This window comes from Camelus bactrianus, chromosome 23, assembly GCF_048773025.1.
Source record: "Camelus bactrianus isolate YW-2024 breed Bactrian camel chromosome 23, ASM4877302v1, whole genome shotgun sequence".
Taxonomy (NCBI): Eukaryota; Metazoa; Chordata; class Mammalia; order Artiodactyla; family Camelidae; genus Camelus; species Camelus bactrianus.
Genome location: NC_133561.1, coordinates 13,104,449 through 13,131,785, shown reverse-complemented (window position 1 = coordinate 13,131,785; position 27,337 = coordinate 13,104,449). Strand labels below are relative to the sequence as shown.

Sequence of the window (27,337 nt, the reverse complement as noted above, 5' to 3'; positions counted from 1 at the left end):
GTGTCACAATTTCTTTAACAAGTCCCCTAATGGCGAAGATTTAGATTATTCCAGTTTCTTACCTTGCTAAAATGCTCCAGTGAATATTTACGTACCTCTACCTTTGTTTACTTCTGTCTTTTTTTTTTTAGGATAAATTTTTAAGATTGATATTACTCATGTAAACTTTTTGAAGAGATTGAAATTTTTTAGTTTTGTTTTTAACTTAAAATATTATAAAACAATCAGTTTGATATAATTTTTGAAGGGAGACGTTTGACGTGAATTAATTTTACTTTCGGTTTTCTGCCTTTATAGACACCTTCTCCTCTTAAGACAAGATCACCTCCTTCTTTGAACAGTACTTGTGCTACATCTGAGGAGTCCTTGGTCCTTTACAACAGAGTAGCTGATCAAGGTGATGTGGTGCGTGAATTAAAAGCCAAGAAAGCAGCCAAGGAAGATATAGATGCAGCTGTGAAACAACTTTTGGCTTTGAAGGCGGAATATAAGGAGAAAACTGGCCAGGAGTATAAACCCGGAAATCCTCCTGCTCTGGTAGTACAGGATGTTTCTTCTAAATCATCATCAGGTATTCTGGACAGTAAATCTCTGTATGATGAAGTTGCCGCTCAAGGGGAGGTGGTTCGTAAACTGAAAGCCGAAAAAGCCCCTAAGGTTAGTATCCTTGAATGAGTTTAGACATATTGTAAGTAAGCCTTTGAAGTCAAATGGCTTAGTCTACTCTCAGCTTCTTGTAAGATGTATTGTCTATAGACTGTCTGCTTGAGTATTTTGACATATCAGTTAGCATTTACTGATGTGTGCTATGTGCCAGGCTCTGGAAATATTAATACGAAGCAGCTCACTTTCAAGTAGGGGAGGGGGCGGGAAGGGAACATACACAGGCCGTGATCCTGTGTGATGTGTATAAAGTGCTCTGAGAAGTGTCTGTGGTTACAGGGGGCCGGGAAAGAGGAAGCAGTTATTAAAGGATATTCAAAATAGTCCTGAAGTAGAAGCAGCCCTTTGAGGTGAATGACTTTCGGAGGAACGTACTCTTAAGTGTAGATCTGAGGTTCTTAAGCTTTATTGTATGTCAGAATCACTTGGAGAGCTTGCTAAAACACATATGCCGGGCTCCGCCTCTTGAGTGTCTGCTTCAGTAAGTCCAGAATATGCATTTGTAAAAAGCTGTCCAGATGGTGCTGATGCTGCTGGCCTGGGCCTGGGCGTGGGAGACGGCACCAGCAGAGGCAGAGAGGTGTGAAGGCTCAAGGTTTATTCAGGGAATAATAGGATAATGGGTTGTCAAGAGGTTTTTGATCATCAACTGTTTCAGATTTTTTGTAGGGGAACCCTTTAAGTGATACCAAACTTTGAAGTATAAATTTCACTCTTGTTTTAATGATATCTTTAGGCAGTACATTTGCCAAGTGGGTGGTAGCCCTGAGTGTGGAAAAGGATCGTTTGCTCTAAATAAGAGACAAAAGGAATGGCATCTGTGATAGAGAAGAATCACATTTCATAAGCAAGATACGTGGTTCTACTCAAACAGTAGCAGAGTTCTAAAACGTGATCTGATGAGTGGTGCTGTAACTGGGCGAGCGCCCAGGGTTGTAGACCCTGGGCCATGGCAGCAGCACAGAGATACGATGAACCGCCGGGCTTGACTTTCTGGCTGGAGGGGATCTGTTGTCTCGTCAACATCCTGGGCTTTGGTTGGGGGTGATTGAGTAACTTGAGGCTGTACGTTGCTCGTCTCATTCACGTGGTGCTAGGCAGCTGACTGGAAACCCTGTCCCCTAAGATACTTTCACTCGTGGACATCTGACCGCTGCTGAGGAGAGAAAATGCTTCGGGGAGATCTTGGGTTTTGCTCCAGAAGTTACTTTTCTGTGTCTGCATTGTGAAGTGTGGGAAGTCCTTTCTTTTTCCCCTTTAATAAGCCTGTTGAAGTCCTGCAGAGCTATGATGATCTGAAACAGCTTTGCTCCAAGGAATGAAGGCTGCTCAGTGTATGAGTGTAGGATATAAATCCTTGGGGTGTCCTGTCCTGTGGTGAGGTTAGGAGCGCTTTGTACTCTCTGTGTATGTCATGTACTGACTGTAGATCCCTTTCAAGATGTAATTGGAGGGGAAGGGCTTGGTCTTCAAACTCCTTTTTGCTGAGTGGAGAACATTGATTTTTGTGCTGATCTTGATCAGCTACCTGTGTTGGGGTAGCCTACTTATACTGAGAGTGGCAGCCAACTGTATCTCCCATCCCATTGGGTTAATGAATTACATCACGCTTTCCTGAAATAGCACTGTGTCACGCTTATGAAAAGTCAGCCTATAGGTGAAAAAATCTAAATGTCTTTGGTAACTGGGCAGGTACTTTCACTAGGTGCTTTTGATAATGATAAGTGTGATACTGAAATGAGTCTGACTTCAGTTTAGTTTAACCTACATTTATTGAATGCCTACAGTGTGCCATATCTGTGCTTCAAAATATTGCTTGTGTGTGTGTATATATATATATTTTTTCCTGTAAATGCTAACAGTTGCTATGTTTATATTTAATCCTCAAAACACCCACGTCCAATAATATTCTAATAATACTCCTTTTTTTATTTGTTGGTTTTAATAGCCAACGAGAAACTGCTTCCTGAAGTAAATATGAATATGAAAGTAACTTCCTGAAGTTTGCAAATCCCAGAATCCAATTTTGACCCATTCCCAAGTTATTTCCCATTAGAGGTGATGGGACGTGACTATTAGTAAGAGTTGGAAAAAATAAAGTTTGAAACAAGTACTTTTTAAAAGCTTTCTTCACTGATAGTTGAGATGCTCAGGCCATTTTGAAGGGTTCTATTCTTACTATTTTAAATTAGTTCTAGATTTTTCTTTTAATGAAAGTTTCCTCCTTTACCTGTGGAGAGATGTTTCCATCTAGTGGTTGCTGTAAAAATGACTGTTTGAATACTTTTCATTTTAACCATTGTAGCCAGGTGAGCTCTTACCTATTTTCGGTCATATTTTAAATCATACTTTTAGGGTCATTTTTACTTCCTCAAATTCCCATCTTAAACCTTTACTGAAGTCTTTTTGTAGGCAGTTTCCATTCTTATTCATCCTCAGTAGCAATTATTTATTGAAAACTTCTTTTCTCGTCTGAATTTTATGTTAGATGAATCTTTCTCCGTTAAGAACTTAACATCTATTAACAAGTGGTTTTTAAGGTTCTGCTATTGTGTAATGTTTACCGAGTAGTACCGTCCCATTTCTCTTTGTAAATGTCTTTTAGTCCAGAAAACCAGAATATCAAAAGAGATTAATTTTTCTCATCCTGTGAGACATATTCAAGTAAGAATCAAAGACTTCTTTTGAAAAAGCAGTTTCATGACATGTTAATAGGATTAAAATGGACATTTAAATTTAGATCATTGTCTCATACCTTCTATAATGCTGTGCACATAGAGCGCTCAAGATCAAAAACTCTGAAATAAACCCTAGATTAAGATTCTAGCTCCACCGTTTATTGTGTAACTTTGAGTAAGGTACTTAATCCTTCTAATCTTTACTTCTTTCTTCTATAAAATGGATAAGGGTTGTTTCGAGAATTAAAGAAGACGATTTATGTAAAGCACTTAGCGTTAGTGTCTGGCACAGAATGAACAGGCTGTAAAATGATAGTGATTATGTTTTATATCAATAATTCTAATTCTCTCAAGAATCTTTAGGTACCTTGTAAATCATCAGTTAAGACTGCACAGTGAGTATAATGGTTTCACTCAGTTTTGAAAAATAACCAGAATAGATTACTTAGTCATCTAGAATGTTGCATTTCCCAATTGGACAGGATATAGATATATATAATTTTATACTATTTTTAGAATATTTCATTCAGTAATGAAGTAGTTTGCCCATATTAATTTTCTCCTTCATCACATTTCTGGAAAATTGTAATCTTGCCAAACAAGGGTTTTTTTCTTTGTGAAATGTGTGCCACCTGCCTTCATACTCTAGTCAATACCTGCTTATAGTGTAAAATGGAACTTCTTTCAGATAAGCCTCTTTTTGTAGAAATGGTTGCAGGGAAGTCCCTCAACTTTTTTCCCATTTTATTTCTTTTAGCTGATGGAAATTTCTTTTTTTCCCTTGATTGTTACGTATCTGATTAACTATGTCCTTTTTCTTAGGACAGGTAGATTTTGCTGTGAAAATGCTTTCAGTTCTAAAGACAGCATAAACAAGAGACAGGTCAGGAGTACAAATCAGACCACTTATTGGCTTCTCTTCGCAATTTCTCCTCTTACCTTTACTTCCTGAGATGCCTAGTGTGGCTGACTCTACATTAACAGGCAGCAAAATGTTATATCATAAAGTAGCTGGACCAGGAAATGTCATTTGCTGTTTTATAGATGGAAATTCTTTGAAGGTATACCAGTGCTTCCTGCATCCCTCTGACCCCAATTTTAGTATTCTTCCTGGCTTCTGTTGGGTTGTTCTTAACTCTCTGGGGCACAGTTTGAATGTAGCAGTAAAACTTGGATGGGATAATTGAGAGGCACTTTTTTCTGTTTTGTTTGATGCCTTGACTTTCCAGTGGTATAGTGTATAGTATATAGTATAATCTGTGGTTACATGGTGTCACCATTCAGGTAAGGCGTCCAACTTGGGCCCTTTGCCTGCATTGCTGTCTTCTCTGCTAAAGTCACAAGTGTCTCAGTTGGGCTGAGTGTTTCATTCTTTTTCATCAAAATTATATTGAAGTACCAGAAGCTCATATATTTAGGTGAATGTCTGATTAAAACCTTAATCCTCTTGTTTCATTGTAAATTTTTAAGAGTGATGTAACTATTCTTTAGTTGAGCCCTAACAATAGATTTTTCCAATGCTGCATTTAGTGTCTGTTTAATAGGCTGAAGAAAATAAGGATTTGTGTAGGCAGAGCCATTGAGTTGATCTTTGTTCTGATTTTGTAAATTCTGACTCCACTATGTAGACCCAGGGCTTGGAAACTGACAGTTTGCTTGGATGTTCTATAATTTATTTGACTGTTTACACATGTAGAGAGGTCACAGTACTATATGTGTATGTGTGTTTGTTTATTTTTATGACTTGTATATAGCTTTATGATATTTATATTTTTAACTTTTCTTTAGCTTTGATCTGCTATTTTAGGCTGATGGTTTAACTCCTTTCTGCTTGGGTTCCTCCATGATTTAATTTACAAGAATACTTTGGTGGTAATGAATGACTTTTAATAATTGTTGAAATTTTCACAAGTTTCAGAAAACATAAAATATTTATCCTTTTTTCTCTTTTCTCTCAGGCTAAAGTAAATGAAGCTGTAGAATGTTTACTGTCCTTGAAAGCTCAGTATAAAGAAAAAACTGGGAAGGAGTACATTCCGGGTCAGCCCCCCTCACCTCAAAGTTCAGATTCAAGCCCAACCAGAAGTGCTGAGCCTAGTGGTCCAGAAACACCAGAAGCCAAGCTACTTTTTGACAAAGTAGCTTTGCAAGGAGAAGTAGTTCGAAAACTTAAAGCCGAAAAAGCTTCTAAGGTTGGTGTGATATTATGTTCATATGTTTTTGTTTTTTACATCGCAGGCTATTTTCTTTGCCTGAAACATGTTCGCTCCCTCACATCTGGCTAACTTCTCATGTCTGTCGGTTCTCAACTCTTCATCTTGCCTTTTAGAGAAGCCTTCATTGATCCTTTCTCCTCCCAGCTGGAGCTGACTGGGCATTCTCATATGACACTCTTTCTCTGACATAACACTTGAACATACTACATTTTAATCGTTTGCTAAATTCTCTGTTTCTCTCTTGTGTGTAAGAGCCTTGAGAATGGGGACCTAGACCCGAGAGTGTTTGGCTCACTGCAGGCCCTTGATGCACACTCTTTGTTTGACTCACTCTCCTAAAGCTCTCTCAGGCTCACATCTGAGGTTTTATCTTGAGCTCTGGTGTAGTTTGTGCTAGTTGTATTGTCCTTGCAAGAGTAGGATTTTTTTAGTACAGATTCTCAGGCTAAAGTTAGTGAAGCTGTAGAATGCTTACTGTCCCTGAAAGATTCATAAGTGTAGAAAATGGTAAGTCGTTACAGGTTTTGAAGTTTAACCAGTAATATAGAAGTTTGATTGCTGTCATCTTTATAATTGCAAAATGTTCAACTTATGGATTTAATGGCTCTTAAACTGCAGTAGAGTACGTGTTGTATCTCAGTGCTTTCTAATAGAACCTTCTGAGATGGTGGGCGAGCCCTCTAGCAGTTCTCTCCAGTACCGTGGTCACTAACCACAGGTGCTGAAATGTGGATGTTGTGACTAAGGAACTGAACTTTTATTTACTTGAATTTGCATTTAAATAGCCACGTGTGGCTAGTGATTGTTGCTGAGCGGTGCAGTTACAGTACTGTTGTTTAGACACTGTGTTTCAGTGCTGTCCCTGTTTATCATGTTCTTTTGTTTACTTTCAGTAGTTAGTATATTTAGCATTCTCCACCCTTACCCTATAACCCTTCTGCCTTTAATAGTATTTTCCAGTCTACTTATAAAGCTTTGGACATTGGTGCTTAGACAGTGGTTTCAATTAAATACCATCTTCTCTTCTTCCTCTTTTGTTAAACTAAAGGATCAAGTGGATACAGCTGTCCAAGAGCTCCTTCAGCTGAAGGCACAGTACAAGTCTCTGACGGGAGTAGATTATAAGCCTGTCTCTACCATTGGGGCTGAGGAGAAAGATAAGAGAAAGAAAGAAAAAGAGAATAAGTGTGAAAAGCAGAATAAGCCCCAGAAACAAAATGATAGCCTAAAGAAAGATTGGTCTAAAAGCCAAGGAAGTGGGCTGCCATCCAGTGGAGCAGGGGAAGGACAGGGGCCTAAGAAGCAGACCAGGTAATGAAACGTGGGGACTTCATTTGACGTAAAGCAAAGTTTTGGATGAATTCAACTATTAAATTATTAAAAACAAACAAACTAACAAATTTTGGTGAGTTTGACTATCCCATTAAGTTGGAGAATGCTAAAGGTATAATGTCAGCTTTTGTTCATTTTCTGTTTCTTTATTTAAATAGGTAACACATGCATTTGCTTGGTTCAGGAATCTGAGAATATAAAAAGTTCAGTGAAATCTCACTCCTGTGTTTCTTTCTCATCTTCCCTGTTCCTCCTACCACCGTAATGAATTGGTAACCACTGTTACTAGTTTCTCTGTCCATTGAGAGAGTTTCATTTGCTTACACAAGTAAAAGCAAATAAAAAGACACACTTTTTTCTCTTTTTCTGCCCTTTTAACACAATTGTTAGCCTAACCGTACACGTTGTTTTGCACTTCAGCGGATTTTTCAAATGAAAATCTTTTGTGGGGGCCAAATGAGAACTTCATTCTCGGTAGGATTTTTAAATCAGCAGGTTAAATATAAAACAAAACTGGTTTAAAGACAACACAGTGGAATAGATGATGTTTCAATAACATGATTCCCCTGTTATCCCCATCCCAAAGTTAGAGTGAACTTTATACAAGGTTCACCCTAAGCTGAACGTAAGCTAAGCTGTGGTTAGCAGCTACTATTTAGAAACACTTTGGTATTAGATTCGTTTAGCTGAATTTCGAATTCTGCTGCATTTCCCACAGAATACATGCATAATGTCTCCTTAAATAAGATAATGCAACAGTTGTTTTTCCTGCCCGTTGACTGGGTGATCAGATTTATAGAATAGTAGAAAAGAAAATAGGACTTCTCACTCACCTTTTACCTTCTGACTGTTTGTGAAAGGGCCAGGTTTCATACAGGCATTTTGTGGAGTTGTGTCAAAGTGAAACAACAGAGAATTCAAATGTAAATACATTGAGATTTTAAGCCAATAAAGCCTTATTTGCAAACTGAAAAGATACATCTTTTATAAAACATAACTAATGGATAGATTTTTTTCTGTGTGGATCATAAGACCACAGTTTCCTGAATAGTTGTTGGTGTTTCAGTAGAAGGATCATTGTCTAGAATAGTTCTTGATATATAACTTCTTTTTTTCTTTTGAAGTATAGTTAGTTTTGAGTGTTGTGTCTAGAATAGTTCTTTATTGCAGATTTATTTTGGAAGCATCTGTCGCTGCAACTTTTATTTACTTCAATTAAAAGAAAAACTTACAGAACATGTAAGGATATAAACACATATACATACATACACATTTATATATTCACACATGTATATACACATAGCCGTTGTTTTTACTATTTTTTATGTGTTACTTTCAGTGAGACGCTGATCTAATTTTACCTGGATTGAGATTGGCAAAAGATCTTTTTTATTTTTTAGTAAGAGAATATGTGAATAGGTTCTAACTTTACTATAAACACATTACCTTATAAAGAACTTTGTAAAAGAAATGTCTGCATTAAAATCATAGCTTTTGTTAGGCTTAGCTTTCCTAGCTTTTTTGTGGACAGCATCACAACACCTTTTAAGAGATGGTTGAACTTTTTGTTTTCTAGTTTAAAAACATCTTGGGAATGAATATAGAAAAGATATAAATATAGAAATAACTCATACTGAAGAAAGACTAATCTATTTTGAAGTTTAGAGGTTTATTTCCGTTCAGCCTAAAAGCATTTGCTGAAGAAGAGATTTATATTTTATCTTTTATTTCTACAGGTTAGGTCTTGAGGCAAAAAAAGAAGAAAATCTTGCAGATTGGTATTCTCAAGTGAGTATGTGTTCAGTTGATTTTTATGTTTTAAATTCCTCAAAGGCTACTTTATATTTAGATTTTAAAATCCAGACACAAAGTAATAATGTATAATGCCTTTAATAATATATGGAACAGTCATGTAACATGTCACAGTTTTCAAAACATGTTCACATGAAGTAGTGAATTGAGAAATAGCCCTGTGAGATAGCCATTATTTGATTTTTTTTTTTTTTTTTTTTTTTTTTGGTGAGGTAAAGAGATTAGTCCAAAGTCACAAAACAGTAACTAGCAGAAGCAAGATTAGAATTAAAGTCTTCTAAAGAATTTAGAGCCCTGGTGTTGCTCGGCATAGAACGATCCATTTTACCCTCACATTAAGAAGATGCACCAACAGTGGAAGCCTCTGGATTTGAAGCTTGGTTATCATATTCTTGGCACTTACGCTATCGTTTTGGTTCAACCTAGGCTTCATAGAGACTATGTTTTCCTTTTAAAAAGGTCATCACAAAGTCAGAAATGATTGAGTACTATGATGTAAGCGGCTGCTATATTCTTCGTCCCTGGGCATATTCCATTTGGGAATCCATCAAGGACTTTTTTGATGCTGAGATTAAGAAACTTGGCGTTGAAAACTGCTATTTCCCCATGTTTGTGTCTCAAGGCGCATTAGAGAAAGAGAAGACTCATATTGCCGACTTTGCCCCTGAGGTAAGTTAGCCTGCTTTATTTTTGCAGTTTTCTCTCATAAACTCAGAAGTGTATTTTCAGTTTGCACTTGAATAGTAATTTAAAAGGCAAATTACAACAGCTAACTTAGAGAAATGTAAAGCCATTAAAAAAAATTGTTTCTTTTGTCAGGGCAAGTTACGATTCTTTTTATTACATTAATTTAACTGGCTCTCACTTTTTAGTAAACATTTATAAGGACAACAAGTACCTACCTATTTTTCACAGTGAACAGCAGCAACCATTTTAACTTGTATTAAATGATACAGAAAAAATTGAAATAGAGATTTGCCTACATCTGTCCTGTTTCCCTAAAGTGTTGTTAAAAAATGTATGAGAAATGATTTTATCTTCCTAGGTTGCTTGGGTGACAAGATCTGGCAAAACAGAGTTGGCAGAACCAATTGCTGTTCGTCCTACCAGTGAAACAGGTGAGGCTGGGCCTTGGCGCATGGGAGGAAGCTCGTGGAACATTAGAGACAGCTTCTAGAGTTGTCTCACCTTTTATTTTGTGATACTTATAATCCTTGTTGATGACATAAAGTTTAGTGAATGTTGATAAAGATGAATGCAGATTTAAGTGGTGTTGACTTTTATTCTCTGTACCGTATTGATTGTGGAGCTCTTTAATCGTTAGGATAAAGGTGGTTTTTTTTTTTAACTCTTGGCATCATTTTTAATTTCATGCTATAGTTTTTCAGAACTTTCCAAGGAGTTTTATTCTTGCAATAGTTTCTGTCTTGGACTTGATTATAAAATTGCAAACACTAATGTTCTATACCATATTTACTTACAAATTACTCATTTTGATGTTACATTTAGATTCCTGTAGGGTTTTTATAGGTTTCTAAGTGATTTCATTTTCATCGTGTATTATTCTTCCAATGGCATAGTTAGGAAAGTAGAAACAGCTATTGTTATCTCCATTTTGCAGGTAAGAAAATCTCTGAAGGGTTAGGTGATTTTCCTGAAATTACACATAGAAAGTAGGAGTATCTCTTGGAAATTTTAGGAGTACCTTGTTGGAAATACCATTCACAGGCACAACCACAACATTTTAATTCCTATTAATTATGTTGCCAGTTTAACCAGCCTTTGAGGAAGAGTAAAACCTTCAGTGACTAACCCTGCCTGTGTTTTCACTGTGTCTTTTCAGTAATGTATCCTGCATATGCGAAATGGGTGCAGTCCCACAGAGACCTGCCCATCAGGCTCAACCAGTGGTGCAACGTGGTGGTAGGTGCACGCCTCTTCTCATAGTCTTCCATTATTCTTCTTACTCATTTTAAAAAAAAAACACATTTTTTTCTGTATTTTTATATTCAGAGGTTTGAGAGTATGGAAGCAGTTTTGAAGTATTTTGGATCACAGTTAGATTTCTGATTACTTACCACGTAAAGTTGTTACTGAAAATTGAAAAGCCCTTGCTAACGATCAAATTGTGTTCCTGCCTCTTCCAGCGCTGGGAGTTCAAGCATCCTCAACCTTTCCTGCGCACTCGTGAATTCCTTTGGCAGGAGGGACACAGTGCGTTTGCTACGTTTGAAGAAGCAGCAGAAGAGGTATAAAAATTGTCTTCCATATTAAGTATGTTCTAATTCTTTGTCCAGGCTGTGCTTTTTTTTTTTTTTTTTTCTCTCCCCAGCCATAAGTATTGCAGTGCTGTCTGTTTATATAATAGTCATTTAGGAAACAAGTAAGCTGAAGTTCAGTCTGATCTCAAAATGACATTGAAAGGTAATTTCCTGGTATAAATTATTTTGTTCCTTAAAATGTTATGTGTCACCTGTTAAAAAACAATTCAAATGTACACGGACTTAAGAAATTGCTTGTTGAAATTTTATTAGAAAATGAGCTGTTGTATCATGTGACTTATTCCTTAATAAAGTTGAAGAAAAAATTTTTTAAAGAAAAAAAAACTTCTAAATTTTCAGATGAAAATAGTTTTGGACTTCAGTGTAAAGAAGGAATTGTAATCCCATGGGTGAAATTAATTATTCCTCGTGAGATTTTCACCCTGCTTACTGTGTATCTTTCATGAGCACTTATTTCTCTTATATTCTAAATTTATGTACATTTAGAAAAATTATTCAGCTTCTTTGCACACTGCTTTGTTGACTGTCTTTCTTAAGGAATTCATACTGACTGACCTTTTTATAAAAAAAGATTTTTGTTGTTTTTAGTGTTTTTCCCGCCATAGTTTTAAGCAGTGCAGTTTAATAGATCGATAATAAATAAATATATACCATAAATTGGGACACTTTTACATTTAAAGTGTTGTTACAGGTTTTGCAGATCCTTGACTTATATGCTCAGGTATATGAAGAACTCCTGGCAATTCCTGTTGTGAAGGGAAGAAAGACTGAAAAGGAGAAGTTTGCGGGAGGAGACTACACAACGACCGTAGAAGCGTTTATATCTGCTAGTGGGAGAGCTATCCAGGTACCAGACCGCTGCGCGGGGCTCCTAGGGGACCGTACATGTAGCCCGTGGGCAGATCTGACAGGGTTCTTCTGTCATCAGACAAGTAGCCTCTTAAAAAACCAGCACTTCATGTGCTTTCTCGGCCATATTGTAATTTCAGGCCAATCTGTCTCATCCCTGTGAGTCTCTAAGGTCAGTTAAGTCAAGGTTTGTATCCTGAATTATTAAATATTAAAGCATGGATTTTTTTTAACTTTTGTAGTTAAAGTTACTCCTGTATAAGGGGCTGCTCACAACAGTACACTACTGTAATATTTTTGGACTAATTTTAGTCTCTGTTGTACCAGTTATGCTTAAAAAACTTACTTAATGTAAAAAAATCAGGGATGATAAATGGGTGTCGTGCCATTTTTAAGGCTTGCGATCTTTTAGTAATCATATTCAGAAGCATAATAGGTCGTTAAAATTAAAGTGAGTGTTTCTCTGTTTTTAGGGAGCAACATCACATCACTTAGGGCAGAATTTTTCTAAAATGTTTGAAATCATTTTTGAAGATCCAAAGACACCAGGAGAGAAGCAATTTGCATATCAGAACTCCTGGGGCCTGACAACTCGAACTATTGGTGTTATGACCATGGTTCATGGGGACAACATGGGCTTAATATTACCACCCCGTGTAGCCTGTGTTCAGGTAAGGAAAATACTTCTGTTTATCATTTCTTTTATAAAATCTAAGTCATAACTAGTAAAGAAAATTTAGAAGTGGGATTTTCTAAATGTCATTCAGGTAGATTTTGCTGATACAGAATCAGTGTAGGAAACAGTCTAGACCTCAGTGTTGTGTAGCTATGTGTATTATTTGGGTTACTGTTTCTTACCTAGTTTTAATTTGAATTAAAAGTAAATTTTAATTAAGTTTTTGAAATCTAAAATACAAGTAAATTTTAATTAAAAGTTAATTTTTTTACCTACTTTATAAAACTTTTAGAAATTATTTTTTGAAATGATTTATAATAGGTTAAATGAAAAACACAAGTGCATTTATCATGAACCAACAACATGCAGGTAATTGCTAGATACCTATTAGATTAGAAATCACACAGATTGATTTGTGTTAAGACTTACAGTCACTGGTAGGTTTTGGATACCTGGATACCATGGTATATCTCGATACCACGTGGGTGATATGACTTCATTACTTCTGTATGCTGATTTTTTTTTAAATATAAATTTAAGTATAAATTTGTGATACTGTGCTGGATTCTAGGTGGTGGTTATTCCTTGTGGCATTACAAATGCACTTTCTGAGGAAGACAGAGATGCTCTTATTGCAAAATGCAATGATTATCGAAGGCGGTTACTCAGCGTTAATATTCGAGTTAAAGTTGATTTGCGAGATAACTACTCACCAGGTTGGAAGTTCAATCACTGGGAGCTCAAGGTAAGTTCTTCAGTTGCGTATTTTACTCCCACACTCCCAGTTTGGATTTAGATTTTGTTTCTGCAGGTATATACTTTTATAAAATATAAGGCTGTTTCATTACTTGTCTCTATTTTGATAGTTAAGTGTTCTTTTCATCTTCACTTAAACTAAGTGTTGAACACAGACACTGTTCAAAGCATAGTAATATTAGGATCTAAAGTTTATATATTTGCTAAATTCAAAATCATTTTGTGGAAGCTTATTTTTTTTTTTTAAATGATCTTGAAGACCTTGTTTATGGTTAATAAACCCCGTGGTTGTTACTAACACGTTTATGTCAGGAGTTCATAAAATAAATAAGTTATTTAAGCAGTAAGACTATCAGAATTATGGTGCATGGGCGTCACCTTGCTGTCATTGTAACAGCTAATCAGAGATTAATTTCATACTTGGTTTTTCATACCACATTGTTTCACAGCAGCTTGTTGATTTTTATTTTGTGTATTTAAAGCTGGTCTAAATTCTGGCTTAGTGTTTTTAATATAACTTTTATTTATTACACATAGTCAGTATAAGATCTATAGTCTTAATTCCTTTTCTCAGACTTTGGGATCTTTTTTTCTTATGATGAAAACAGTGAATCTTACTAGAACTAGCAGTTAGGAGTCGAATTTATAAAATCACATTATAGGAAATGGATGAGAAGATGTAGTGAGACTACAGCTTCAAGCTTTCAAACGTGGAAGCTCAGCAGCAGTGGCATATTCAGTATCAATGTATGTCAGGTTCCTAACGTTTTTACTTACTTAGAAGTAGCGGTTGCGCAATTCCAGTAATAGTTTGTCTAAACCCATTTGTACCTGCTTGAGGTACCAAAGAGAAACTTACTCCTTGCTACTAGGTGGGTGGAAAGGGGGGAAAGGCTGTTCATACTTTCTCCTATGTCCCTCCTCTTCCCCTTCCTCCTTCATCTCACTCCTCCTCCGAGGACTGACTTGACTTTGCTCTGTCGCTCTTCTTTTCCTTACCCTGGTGAACCCGTACTCTGTGGGGGAGGCGCCTTAGTAAGAGTTGACTCTGCTACAGCTTCCTAATCTTCAGAACTTAGGAAAGAAAACAAAGCACCCAAGTTCTAAAACTAAAGGACACTTAAGAAAGAGAGTTCCCTAGCTAGTGAAAAGGACTGATCATACATTTAATGCCAAGAGTACCTGAGGGAAGAAAACATTTGGGAAGATCTAGATTCATGTTTATTCAATAGTGACTAACTTTGTGATCTCCTTTCCCAGTACAGGGTGCAGTCCTGTTGTATTGTGTCACCAGGTCTTTTAAGTCTCCTTTTATCAAGAGTAGTTCCTCAGCCTTTCTTTGTAATTCATGACAGTGACATTTTTGTAAATAAAGATCGGTAATTTTATAAAATATTCTTCAGTTTTGATGAATTTACTCATTAAGGTTTGCCTTCTCCAGTAACTTTCCTTTTCTCTTCCAGCTGAGGATAATCTCCCACTTCTGATGCTCTGCACTGATTTTTATTATTTGTATGCATGCCCTATTCACCCTGCAAAACATGATGCTTCCTGAGGACAGGATCTACTTCTTACTCATCTTTTAGATCTCATTGCACTTAACACTGTTTCCTACACATGCACACATTGGATGAATAAAGGAAGACAAAATAATGTAATAGTATATAGCATTTTATTCCAGAGTGTTCATTATTTTATAAAATAAGTCTTCTCCAGGGATAAATCATTTTTTTCTAGAGTAACACTTAAAATTTTTCTTTTGGCTTTGTTCACAAGGATTGAATATCCACAGGGTTCAAACTTGTATGTGGCCCGTGAGCTCCTTTGTAAAAACTACCTGTGGAGGAGGGTACTGGGGAGGGGTTCTCAACATGCAGCTGCAGGACCAGCATTCTCAGCATCACTTGAGAACTTGTTAGAAATATGTGTTCTCAGGCCCCATCCCTGTACCTCCTGCAATAAGACACTCAGTGGGTGGACCCCAGCAGTCTGTGCTTTGACAAACCCTTCACTATCTGGTGTTTAAGGCAGAGCCACAGAGCTAGGGCTTCCCAACCAAAGGACCCCACGTGCCGTGAATGAGTCAAGGATGTGCCGGGGGCCTTAGGGTGGCTCTGGCTCTGAGAGGCCTTCTGTGTTTCCCCCCGTGTGCCATCCCAGTGTGATCTTGTACGTGTGCTGTCATGTGAGGAAAGTAAGGAACACTCATCTACACAGCTACCCTCGTGTTTCCCCATTAAGCTCGCTCTTAGCTCAGAACCACTCAGAAGGTACTGTTTTTCCTTTGGTTGATGCCTTCTTACTGGGATAGGTTTCTGTAGTATCTCAGGAATATTACCTACTTTTTAAAATCATTGGCTTGTCTTTGTTCTTTGGATTTTCATGATTAGATAAAGCCATGGAATGTCTGTGTATTCAGCTGGAGACACGCATGGCTTTTTGTGTTTTTTAGGGAGTTCCCATCAGACTTGAAGTTGGGCCTCGTGATATGAAGAGCTGTCAGTTTGTAGCTGTCAGACGAGATACTGGAGAAAAGCTCACAGTTGCTGAAAATGAAGCTGAGACTAAACTGCGTGCCGTTTTGGAAGACATCCATGTGACCCTCTTTACACGGTCCGTTTCTCAGGCTTGTTTGTGTCTCTCATCTTCAGGTCCTGCTCAGCCCTTGAGATCGGTACCAAGGAATCCTTTCATTGCCCCAGTGGGAAGGAATCTTTCCCTCCAAACTCCCATGGTTCTTAGTTCTCCTTTCTCTTTGTGTTTTTTGACTTGTGTTATGATTGGTTTTTTGTGTGTGCTTTCTGCTCCTTACTAGGTTTTCAGTGGTGGATTGTCTGTCCTGTGGACTAATTTGGATTAATTTGAGATCCAGGTTTTATGATATATAATATTTGAGGGGCAAAGGCATTGATTCTCACCTATTGGATACACATTAGCAGCACCTGGGGAGCTTTAAAAAATACCAGTGCTTGGGACCCTCCCCAGAGATGTTAATTTGATGTAGAGTGGGCCTGGATCCTAGAGTATTAAAAGCTCCCCAGTCTTATAAAAGACTAATGCACTATGGAAATAAATTGAATAGTGTATACGTATGTGTTTTTCCTTTCCTAAATGTTTTCATGCCTTTGTGTTTGAGTCTCACAGTTTGATATGGTAGTTAGACGAGTATTTTTCCAGTTTTGTAGAAGGGAAAACTAAGACCAGAGAGGTTTAAAAATAACCCAGACTCTCATAGGTAGTAAGTGGTAAAGCCAGATTTAGAATGTTGGTCAGTGGAGATTTAATGGCAGCAAAGTGATTATTACCTGCGTGCACTTGGCAGATTCTTTAATGTTCACAATAATGCAGGAATGGACTGAGATGTAGTGAATGTCACTGCTAGTGACAAAGCTGAGATTCATATTGAGTTCTATTTTTTCATTAAGTTATGCTGTGTTTTAAAAACTTTTCACATTTTAATAAAAAAAATATGTATTCTTTTCTAATTATTGCTTGATAGGGCTTCTGAAGACCTTAAGACTCATATGGTTGTGGCTAATACAATGGAAGACTTCCAGAAGGAGCTCGATTCTGGGAAGGTAAGAGACTTCTGAAAAGTTTTGACTATAAACATATTTCAGTAAATGGTATTTTAAGGCTAATTGAGTTTATGCATGATGTTAATCTTTTTTTAAAAGCCAGTCACACAAAAGGATCATATGTTATTCAGCATTACATACTCTCATTTTCCACTGGCTTTCCTGAAGCACTGCAACATTAAATCATTTTTGAATGACACTGTGAACGGATTATGTAAAAGCTGTTTCTCCCGCTCATTACGCTGGCTCACCAAAATTCATTCTCTGTGACGCCTAGTATTTTCATTATTGAAAAATTTCATTTTGTTTTCTCAGTTTGATGTAAGTTCCTAAAGTAAGCATTGTTCTAGTTTTAGAAATGTGATGTGCAGATTCCTAAAATAAGGCAGTCCCATTTCAAGTCTCTGCGCCTATATACTTACCCAGATCTTAAACAGCTGAACTTTCTTAATAATAAGTGAAAGTATCACTCATTTCTAAGCCTGTTTTTGAGAATGAGTGGGTACTTATGGCTCCTTAAACTACACAGGCTTGCCTAATGGCTCTTTAAGAATTTATCAACTTTGTGTTGTGTGTATGCAGGTGTTCACAGCTGAAACCTAATTTTCATAAAGGAGAGGTCTTGATTTACAAAATTATTAATTACTGGAATGAATCCCTTAGGAACATTAGTATCCTGGTGTACACATTTGATTATATAGCCAGTCCTGTGCCCTCAAGTTATAAATGAGAAAAACCATGGACCAAGGTCTAATAATAAATTACCCTAAGCCATACAGAAGCAGACCTGGGATTAGAATTTAGCTCTCGCTTCTGATTCAGCTTAATGCGCTTCCTTCTGGTTTTGTGTTTTTTTGTTTTTTGTTTTCTTAAATTCATGCTGAGAGTGTAAGACAACATTTTAGTTGGTTGTGGTCATAGTCTCCTAACATGTCTCTTTTTACATGAGGTGGAAAATGTTAATCTCTTTGGCTCTCACTTTACTAATCTGTAAAATGAGTGAAAAATAGTATCAAAATCCCCTTCAGATCCGTAATTCTTCAATATTTAGCCTTCAGTTATTCTTGGTTTCCATAATTTGTCGTGTGACTTCAAACTATTTCTGTTTCTTCTAGCATTCTGGCTAGAGAATGGATAGTCATCTGATGCCATGTGTATTTTTTCTCTCATTCCCTTTCATTGTGATTTATTTTTTATAATTTTTTGTGTCATTAAGTATTGAATTTTATAACTTCTTTTATTATAGACATATGGTAGTCACTTTGCAGTACAGTCTATTAAAAACATTGCATAAGAGTTAATAAATCAATAGGGTGCCTATCAGTTAATTCATTACTTTCAAAGAAATCTCAGTAGATACTAGTGGAATCATATCTTTCATTCTAATATTAGATAAGCTAAGCTGCTAGAGAGATTTCAACATGTATCCTAAAGCAGAATACAGCAGTTTAGTTGTGTGTTCAAAGATCACAGAGACCAAAGCAAGTTTTGTTATCTTGTGTTCAGTCATCAGTTTCATCCCCCATCTTACCTCATGTTGACTGACCATCAAGCAACCTTTGAGGCTATGGTAAATAAAATTGGATTTACTGGGAGGTGGGAGGGAGAAAGGGATCTTTGGAACTTCAGTGTAGGTGAGAGTTTGCTTTTCTACTCTTCCCTGTTGGTATAAATATATGAAAAAAGAAATTTTATATCTGATTTGCAGGACTTGATTTTAGTAAATTTTTCCAAGGGGATGATCTTAATTAAATGAAAAATAAATATTATTTACATGTAACATACTTTTGACTGTTGACATACATTACTAATCTATTGATCACTATAATTTTTGAGTATTAATATTTCTCATGATTAAAATTTTCTGCAGAGTTTAAGGTATTATTTATTGCAAAAGATTGTGTTTTGGGGGGTGGGGAGTATAGTTTAGTGGCAGAGCACCTGCTTGGTGTGCTTGACGTCCTGGGTTCAATCCCCAGTGCCTCAGTTAAAGGGAAAAAAAGGTTGTGTCTTTTTAAAATATAGATGTAGAAATAATAAGAAATAAAAAGATAAAAACCTTTCTATGGCTGAATAAATAGTCTAATGCATACTGTCCTTTTATATTAATGAATTACATGCATAAATAATAAGAAATTTCAGGTCTTATATAAACTTCACTTTGAGGCTGTAAAGAATTAAAACTTTTTTTTTAATATAATATTATCATTTATGAGTTCAGATACATTTAATAACAGCTTTAGTTGAATTTGTTCACATACTCATACCATTTAAAATTTTAAAAATCATTATCTTAGAAATCCCTTCTCAAGACTTAGTGATTTTTTTTCTTACAGAAAAAGACTACTTAACTGTAAAATGTGTTAAGTTATTAAAAATAGCTTTAAGTGTTATGAGTTAACAAAAGTAGAATTTCTAAGAAACCAAATTTAAATTCATTATTCAAAAACATTCTTTGGTAGTTGTCTTAATATTTTTATCATTGCATAATTAGAGACTGATTCATTCTGTCTTCTGTAATGTATTTTAAAAAATACTTTTATGGATGTACGGTTTTTTCATTCATTTTTGTTTGTATAAATGCTAATGATTTACCAAGTTTCAATACAGGGAAGTAACTGTTATTTCAGCTCTTGTATCTCTAGGTTCGTTTTTGCTTCAGTTTTCATCACACAATTTCTATACTTAAATTTCGTATTAACATATATCCAATAATTATTAGTTTTATATTGTTTGTAACATTTAATTAAATTATTTATATATTAAAATAATTCTGTAATTATCAATTTAACATATATTTTAAAACCTATATTAGAACATTTCAGAATACTTATTATTATCATCTCTTCCACCTTCCCTTCACCCCCACCCACCATGCCTAGAAGTTTATCACCTCTTTATTGTCTTAAGGCACATCACCAAAATAGCAGTTTATCAGATTTGGGAATTAGGCTAAATCACATAAGAGACATAGGTAACTAAACCCTTTCTCATCCTGCAGTGATGTTCTCCTGTTGAATGACTCAGTTTTTGGTAATTTCCTAATCTATTTACTTTCACTTTACTTCTTAGACAAGCTTTTTGAAACATGTTTAACCAAATTCCAATTGCATGGAAGGGTTTCCAGGAGGTACTGGCTTTGAGCGTGGAAGGTGTGGCTGGGACTGGCTGATCACAAGTTAATGAGGAAGCTGGGTAACCTTCTGGCTGCTTTTAAAGTAGCATTTCGAATGTGTGGGGCATTACCCACACGTTTGCCCTCTCTGCGCTCCACTAACGAACTTTTTACGGGACTAATGCGTAATTATTGCTGCAGACAAGCCTCATTTTGATGCAGACTTATGAAAAACTGAGGATTTACAACTGAGAGAAATCTTAATTCTTGTCTAGTCCAACATCCACATTTTTCAAAAGAAAACTCAGGGCTAGAGATTTTCAGATAGGCAGTGAATTTCAAATTTAGGATGAAATCCCAGGTCTCTTGATTCTGCCCATTATTCTATACGGTCTATGAAAGAAAATTTGGGAGGTTTAACCACAGTTTAAAACTCAGTTTACTACTTGTCATCTCCCCTCTATCCTCCTGATAACCACCTAGCCAGGTAGAGCAGGCAGTAGTCTGGATTTGCAGCGGGGGATTTGAGATTCACCCTTTGTTCCTTCTCTTAGCACTGTGTTGTAGCCAGCTTTTTTGGACATTTAAGTGTATTGCAAAGATATCTTTGTTGGGTTATATGATGTGTGGGTTTTGGACAGCAGAACAACATTCTTTCCTATCTCAGGCACCTCTGAGCAAAGTTCCTGGCAGGTGTGCAAAGGTATCATGGCTAGAAGAAGGCTGAGAGACCTATCCTTTTTGCCTGTAGGTTTAATAGAGAACTCAAATGTCCCTTTTATGGAATAGGAGGAGTTGTAAATACTGAAAATTTTTTTCTTACTAGATCGCTCAGATTCCATTCTGTGGGGAAATTGACTGTGAAGACTGGATCAAAAAGACCACCGCCAGGTAAGATAATTACACTTAACAGATGAAACCTGTGCAGTCGTGCAGTGGGAAAGAATAGGAATATACAGCTTACATGAATGGAATTCTTCTTTGTTTCTAATTTCAGGGATCAAGACCTTGAACCTGGTGCCCCATCGATGGGAGCGAAGAGCCTTTGCATCCCCTTCAAACCACTGTGTGAGCTGCAGCCTGGAGCCAAGTGCGTCTGCGGCAAGAACCCTGCCAAGTTCTACACCTTGTTTGGTCGTAGTTACTAAGGCATGAAACAAACACCATCTCCAACCCTACTCACTTTTTAAAATATTGGTAGTAGTATCTTCCCAGATATAGACAGTTTTATGATTTTTTAAAATAAAAGTTCAAAAAGGAGCTCACATAAGACAGACACCTATTCTTATGCCTAAATTAACAGTGGAAAAAAGTCTTTTCTGTAAAAATAACCCCCGTAATAAATATCATGAACTAATATTGTTTCATGTATTCATTTGTTTCTGAAATCCCTGAATTCTGTGCTACAGGAAAATTCCTATGAAGAGATGAAAATAACTGTTCTTGATCTCAGTATCCCTCACATTTCAGACCTTGAACCACCAATTTCCTGCTTCTTAAATGTTGGAGGACTTCTTTTCTTTAATTCCTACTAAATCTAAAATTGCCCTAAATCTTTCTTTTTAAAAAGCAAAACAAAATCACAAATGTACCAAAAAAAAAAAAAAAAAAAAAAGGTTTCTTTTGAGCTCCTCTCCCCCTCTGGTTCCTACTAGTTACCATGAGTTCTTCAAAAACCCAGGCATGATTTCTTTAAGAGCGGTCAGCCCTCCTCACTTCTTACTTTGCGCTTTTCCTCCCCCTACTTCTGCCCCCACCTCCCACAACGCTGTTCTCACAGAGGTCGCTGCCACCCCTTCTGACCAAAGCTAACATCTTAGTTTCCTGTCGTACCGTGTCCCTCTGTTGCAGGCCTGCTGCTGTGTGACATTTCTTTTTACTCATTTCACTCCTGCTACTTGCCCTCCTACCTCTCTGGCTCTTTTTCTCAGTTATGTACCTTCCCCTGGCTTTTCTCCCTCAGCCTGCTTCTCAGACACGGTGTACCCATTGTCTGTACTTGGCCCTCTTCTAGGGTACCCAGGCGGCCTCATCTAGTCCCATGGTTCCAAGTAGCATTACTAGGAAGATGACTCCAACATTTTTATGTCTCAGTCTGAGCTCAAGACCTCCATCCTAGCTGCGTAGTGGGTTATCTTGAGTGTTCCATCAATATTTCAGATTGGCCTGTCTCCAAAAACCTCATTTCATTCTCCACTCCCAGACCTAAGTATTCGCTGCCTGAAAGACTAGCATCACCAAAATGTACCCGGTGACCTAAACCAGAACCCCACGAGTCCTTCTAGTCGGCAGCTCCAACACACCGGGAGCCGGATTCAGTGGCCTGCAAAAATGCTGCCCTCACCTCTGAGGCCTCTAGGTCTCCCCTGTCGCCCGCAGGTCTGGATCGCCTTCTTGCCTATTACCTACTTGTTTACTGGCCTCCAGTTTCATCTCCAGGCCAGTCTCCACTTTTTCACAGGTGACTTTTTTTTCCTAATGTACAATTTAAATGTTTTTCTTCCCTTAAAACCCTTCTGTGGCTCACCATCACTAACAGGATAAAAGTTAAACCCTTCAGCCTATTCCTGTTCAGCCTACCTGTCCAGTCTCCTTTTCAACCAAAGCTGCAGAGTCCTTTGCAGCCTAACCATTTGGGGTTTCCTGTAGACAACGTGCTGTTTCCCACTTCTGTGCCTTGCGTGGAAGGCCTTCTACGCCTCATTTCTAGTCTCCTTGTTATCTCTCTCTTTCAGGGTCCTGCTCCCATCTGTTTTCCCACTTGGTAGTGATAAATACATCAATAAAGGGAAAAACTTCAAAAAGGACTTAAAATTTGAGCTGTGCTTTGAAGGCTGAATAGAACTTTAATAAATAGAAGAGGATGGACATTCCAGGAGGCAGAAGGCACAACATATGCAAAGCTGTGAAAGTACCCACTGTGTATGAGAGCACAGCAGAACTGTCCTTAGGTTGGTGGGAAACTGGCAAAAGGAAGCAGACTAAATGTAGCATGCTTTCAAGATTGACGTTTTGAGTATGTGTATTCATATTTCTAGCTTAATGAGATACGTATCTGAGCCACGTTTTTGTACCCAGGATCATTTCTTATTGATCTAGGGCAGTTCAGAATGCTTTATCTCCTTTCTCTACCCTTGGTAGCTGTGTGAAGTCTAATATCTCCATCATAGTCACTCTAACTCATAAAGTACTTAGAGCAACACCTAGCACCTAATAAGTAATAACTAACGTTGGTTATGACAGTGATGTACGGTCAACTGGCAGTCGCTCCTAGTATGTAGCTCCAGTTAACAGTTATGACCTTAGTGCCTGAGGTTTGGTTTTGTTTCCCTGCAAACAAATGCTTTAAAGGACAAGCTTTTGTTTAGCCAGTCCCTGTCAAAAGCCTGAAAAGTAGATCCAAGCTTCATAACTACATTTTGTTCTGTAGCCCCTGGCCATTTGGAGTGGGGGGGGTTATCTCTGACACATCTCCAGGCTATTGGAAGATTCAGATGAGCAAAACTAATCGCAGAAAAAGTTGACCTTTGCTGCTTTAGAGGAATTCACTGTTTAAAGGAACTCTACAGTGAGGAGTTGTGTTACGGAAGGAATCCTTCACCTCAAACCTACATGTGATAAATTGGCTTTTTTCAAAAATTGAGGTTCAGCTAAAATACCAAAACCTTTTCAAACATCTTAAGCATGGTGATGCTTTTCAAGGAAGTACGTAAACCTGACCCCAAACAGTATCTTTTAAGAAATGATCACTGTGTCTTACTTGCAGACGACAGCCAGCAGCTAGACACGCAACTGACAGTCACAGAAGTGATCGTGTGCCTAGTGATGGTGGTTTTCGAAAAGAAAACAGGTCAAGGTGTATTTACTGCTGGCTCTGCTCACTAGGACTACCCGTGCATATCACCAGTTAGCAATTTCTAGTCTATTCCTGACAGTGGGTTTAAAATTGTTTCTAATTATGCCACGAAATCACATGAAGCCTTTGTGAGAACTGGACAATAACAGCAACTCATCTGGCCGTTAGTGGTCAGGCTTTGAGTCTCGAGATCTGCAGGCAGCGGAACAGCCCATAAAACAGGCAGAAAGAAGGCATTTTGACTGGTGAGTCTGGACAGCTCACCCTACTTACGTCTAATTCTAGTTTTGAACATTAGTCATCTGTCATATATCTAAGGTGTTCAGGGGCTGTCAGGAGCATCAGAAGTTTGGGGAGGCAGCTACCCTACCCTGTCATTTTCAAACATATCTTGGGCTCTTTGTCACTTTTACTATGTCTAGAAAACGTTAGCCATTTCTTTAATAACTTGGTGCCCACTCTGTACAAAGTGCCAGAGCAGACTGTAGTGAATAAAACCAAACATGGTTTTTTATCTCCTTGGCTTATTCTCCCTGAAGTTGTCCTATTTGAGATGCAAAATCAGGCCATTAAGTGGACAGGGAGATGCAGCAACGTACCGGGCTGAGCACTGGCAGTAGGGGGCCATCGCCTGCTGACCCTCACTGACACGTCATGAGATGATCCCGGCCATAGCAGTGTGCGGAGAACTAGCCTACACTTGAGATGACAGAAGCTGGAAATTTAAGTCAACGCTATTCTGCCACACCACCAGGCTTAAAATAACAGATACAGAGACATTTCTGTGGCTCAGTAGGTGATGTTAAACCAGTGGCTTTGTTCAACTTTACTGGAAGATTAAAGAGCTTGGAGCATCAACAGTACTGAACTGCTATTAAAAAGATTTTAAATAAATAAATCTCATGTAATAGGAATATTTAAGAATGTATTTTAAGTATGTCACTAAAACCAGATTTTGTGATTAAGAAACACCATTTGAACAAGCTGCTATTTGGGAATATGCATCAAGAACCTTAAAAAAACATCTTTATGCCTTTTGGCCCAGAAATTTTACTCCTCAAAATGTGTCATAACAGAGTAATAATTTAGGGATAAGCTATATGCTTAAGGATGTTTACTATAGATTATAAAATAATGTTTTAAAATGGGAGTATGTTCAAAGTTCAACAAAATGGAAATGTTGAGGTATATTTTGGCTATATCCACTTGATAGACTAGCACACACACACATTTAAAATGATGATTGTAAAAACTAGAAAATGGCAAGGCAGAATGAGGGAATAAAATTTCTATGTAAAGTATGATTTCCACGATGTTTAAAAATAAGCAGGTTCTTGGAGGGAAAAAAAGAAAAGCAATACCTGTTGAATGAGTGAGGAGCCTGAGGGATAACAGGCTGGTGATAATGTTAGCACTGCTATTACTTCACACGTGGTAAGTATGGGTTTGTACTATAGCTCCCTCATTCCTTCATTTTCTCACTCTTCTTTGACAATTATTTCATAACTTCCCCTCTCTGACTTTTGGTTGATCGTCTTGATTTCTGTTTCACTAAGAAGGTAGAGACTATAGGAACAGACCCACCCCTACCTCCCATCACATCTGCCCTACTCACGGTCCATATATCCACCTTCTCAACTGGTCCAGACGAACCATCTTCTCAGAGCCAAGGGCAACCGCTCCACTTGCACACTAACCCTCATCCCCTCTTGCCTTCTCAATGGTGGCATTTCAGCCACTGTCCCCTCTGTGTCATCACACCTCCCTTCTCTGAAGGACCTCTCCACTACCTTGTAAATATGCTGTCTTCTCCCCAAACTAAAAATACCCTTTCCTGGCTCCATATTCCTTTTGCTTCGCAGTAAGACTGCGAGAATTGTCTGCACGTGCCGTCTCCAATTTCTCTGCTCTCTTCTCCTGAGCCCACTTCATGTCTGCCCCCTTGCTAAAGTCACCAGTGGCCTCCATCAGGTTAAACCAGTCACTTCCAGTCCTCGTGTTTCTTACCCTCTCAATGTTTGACCCAGCTGGTTCTCCCTCCGCTTTGAAACATTCTTCCATGGCCTTCAGAGTCCTTCTCTCCTATTTTCCCTCCCTGGTTGGTCCTTCCCTCTTATCTCTTCATATCTTCTTCTTTTTCTACTTTCTCTCACTTCCTTGCTTAGACAGTTTACAGCTTTTAATTCTGTAACGATAGAGGCCACTACTCTTTTAGATATTTGGGAAATGGTAAATAAACCTTTAAGGGTTGTAAGTGACAGATGAGAAGATTAAAAACAAACCAAACCAAAAAAAAAAAAAAAAAAAGTCCTTGCATCACTGAAATCAAGTCATTGTAATTTGGCTTTTTCCCTGAAACTAACTGGGATTTTGTCTTTAGCTCCTCCAGTGTAAAGGTAGTTCTTTCCTGAACACGAGGAATGTTTTTCTTACTTATGGAGAATGTGTGGAAGTAGGGTGATTGTTTATCCCAGATCAGTGGGCAAGGCAGCAGAAAAAAATCACCCAGCTTCTTCCCTGGCTTTCACTAACTGTAGCTCTAATCTCTGGATTAGTGACCCCTAGAATATTCCCTGTTCCATTCAGTGAACGGCATTCAAAACTATTTACGCACCAGGTTGACAAGATATGACTGTTTACGTCAAACACCAGAGCAGTCACTGCAAACCCGGAGTGTGGAAAGTGAGAGGGCCACAGCCACGGGTGAGCTTGGCATGATTCCGACACAGAGGCTCCTGACTTCTCCAATTAAGCTCACAAATAAATAAACAAGAGAAACCCCTCAAGTTCGTATCTGAAGTCAGTGATTTCCCCCTCAAGTCCCCGCTCACGTGACATCTCTTGCTTAATTGCCCTTTAAACTGTTTTATGGCTTTATAGCAGCCTATAAAAGGTGATTTTCAAATGTGACAAGCGCTGCCAGGCTGAAGGGGAGAGTTACACAGGAGCTGTCGTCACTGCATCTGGACCTGCTCCCCTCCGAGCTCAGACTCCCCAGGCCGGGGACGGGGACGGCGCAGAGCCGGGCGCCATGGGCCGGTACTCGGGGAGAAGCTTCCGTTTAATCCTCATGTGCGTCGTCAGCATCCTCCTCTTCGTGATGGAGCTGGTGATCGCCCACATCGGCAACTCCCTCTCCTTGGCGTCTGATGCCTTCGCGGTCCTTTCCCACCTGGTCTCCATGGTCGTCGGGCTCGCGGGCGTGCGGGCCAGCAGCATCCGACGGCACAGCAAGGGCACGTTCGGCCTCCTGCGCGCGGACGTCCTGGGGGCCTTCGGCAACTCCGTTTTCGCCGTGGCCCTGATGTTCAGCATCCTGGTTGAAGGCGTCAAAAGGTACATCAACCCCCAGAAGACGCAGGCGCCGCTGCTGGTTCTCGGCGCCGGACTGGTCGGGCTGCTCTTCAATGCTTTGAACTATGTCATCTTCTTGGACTGCTGTTACCGCGCGCCGCCGGGGCCCCGGGGAGACGGTGAGACGGGTAAGCGGCCGTCGGGGCTTGTGGGACGGTCAGAGGCCCGGC

At 38.3% G+C, this 27,337-nt stretch overlaps 2 protein-coding genes across 2 annotated transcripts in view; both read left to right on the top strand.

Annotated features, from left to right (window-relative positions):
* The window catches only part of EPRS1 (glutamyl-prolyl-tRNA synthetase 1), a 56,107-nt gene extending 34,793 nt beyond the window's left edge, over window positions 1–21,314 (top strand). The window contains exons 18-32 of the mRNA XM_074351635.1: window positions 298–657; window positions 5,300–5,533; window positions 6,606–6,868; window positions 8,626–8,677; window positions 9,161–9,370; window positions 9,747–9,819; window positions 10,545–10,624; window positions 10,849–10,950; window positions 11,675–11,830; window positions 12,306–12,503; window positions 13,080–13,253; window positions 15,717–15,877; window positions 16,764–16,842; window positions 20,784–20,848; window positions 20,955–21,314. Coding sequence (XP_074207736.1) covers window positions 298–657; window positions 5,300–5,533; window positions 6,606–6,868; window positions 8,626–8,677; window positions 9,161–9,370; window positions 9,747–9,819; window positions 10,545–10,624; window positions 10,849–10,950; window positions 11,675–11,830; window positions 12,306–12,503; window positions 13,080–13,253; window positions 15,717–15,877; window positions 16,764–16,842; window positions 20,784–20,848; window positions 20,955–21,105 — 2,358 coding nt within the window. The 3' untranslated portion in view covers window positions 21,106–21,314. The remainder of the gene's footprint in view (window positions 1–297; window positions 658–5,299; window positions 5,534–6,605; window positions 6,869–8,625; window positions 8,678–9,160; window positions 9,371–9,746; window positions 9,820–10,544; window positions 10,625–10,848; window positions 10,951–11,674; window positions 11,831–12,305; window positions 12,504–13,079; window positions 13,254–15,716; window positions 15,878–16,763; window positions 16,843–20,783; window positions 20,849–20,954) is intronic.
* A 5,409-nt stretch (window positions 21,315–26,723) lies between these two features.
* Window positions 26,724–27,337, top strand: part of SLC30A10 (solute carrier family 30 member 10) — a 33,060-nt gene continuing 32,446 nt past the window's right edge. Inside the window, exon 1 of the mRNA XM_045509500.2 lies at window positions 26,724–27,295. Within this exon, the coding sequence (XP_045365456.1) occupies window positions 26,845–27,295 (451 nt within the window). The 5' untranslated portion in view covers window positions 26,724–26,844. The remainder of the gene's footprint in view (window positions 27,296–27,337) is intronic.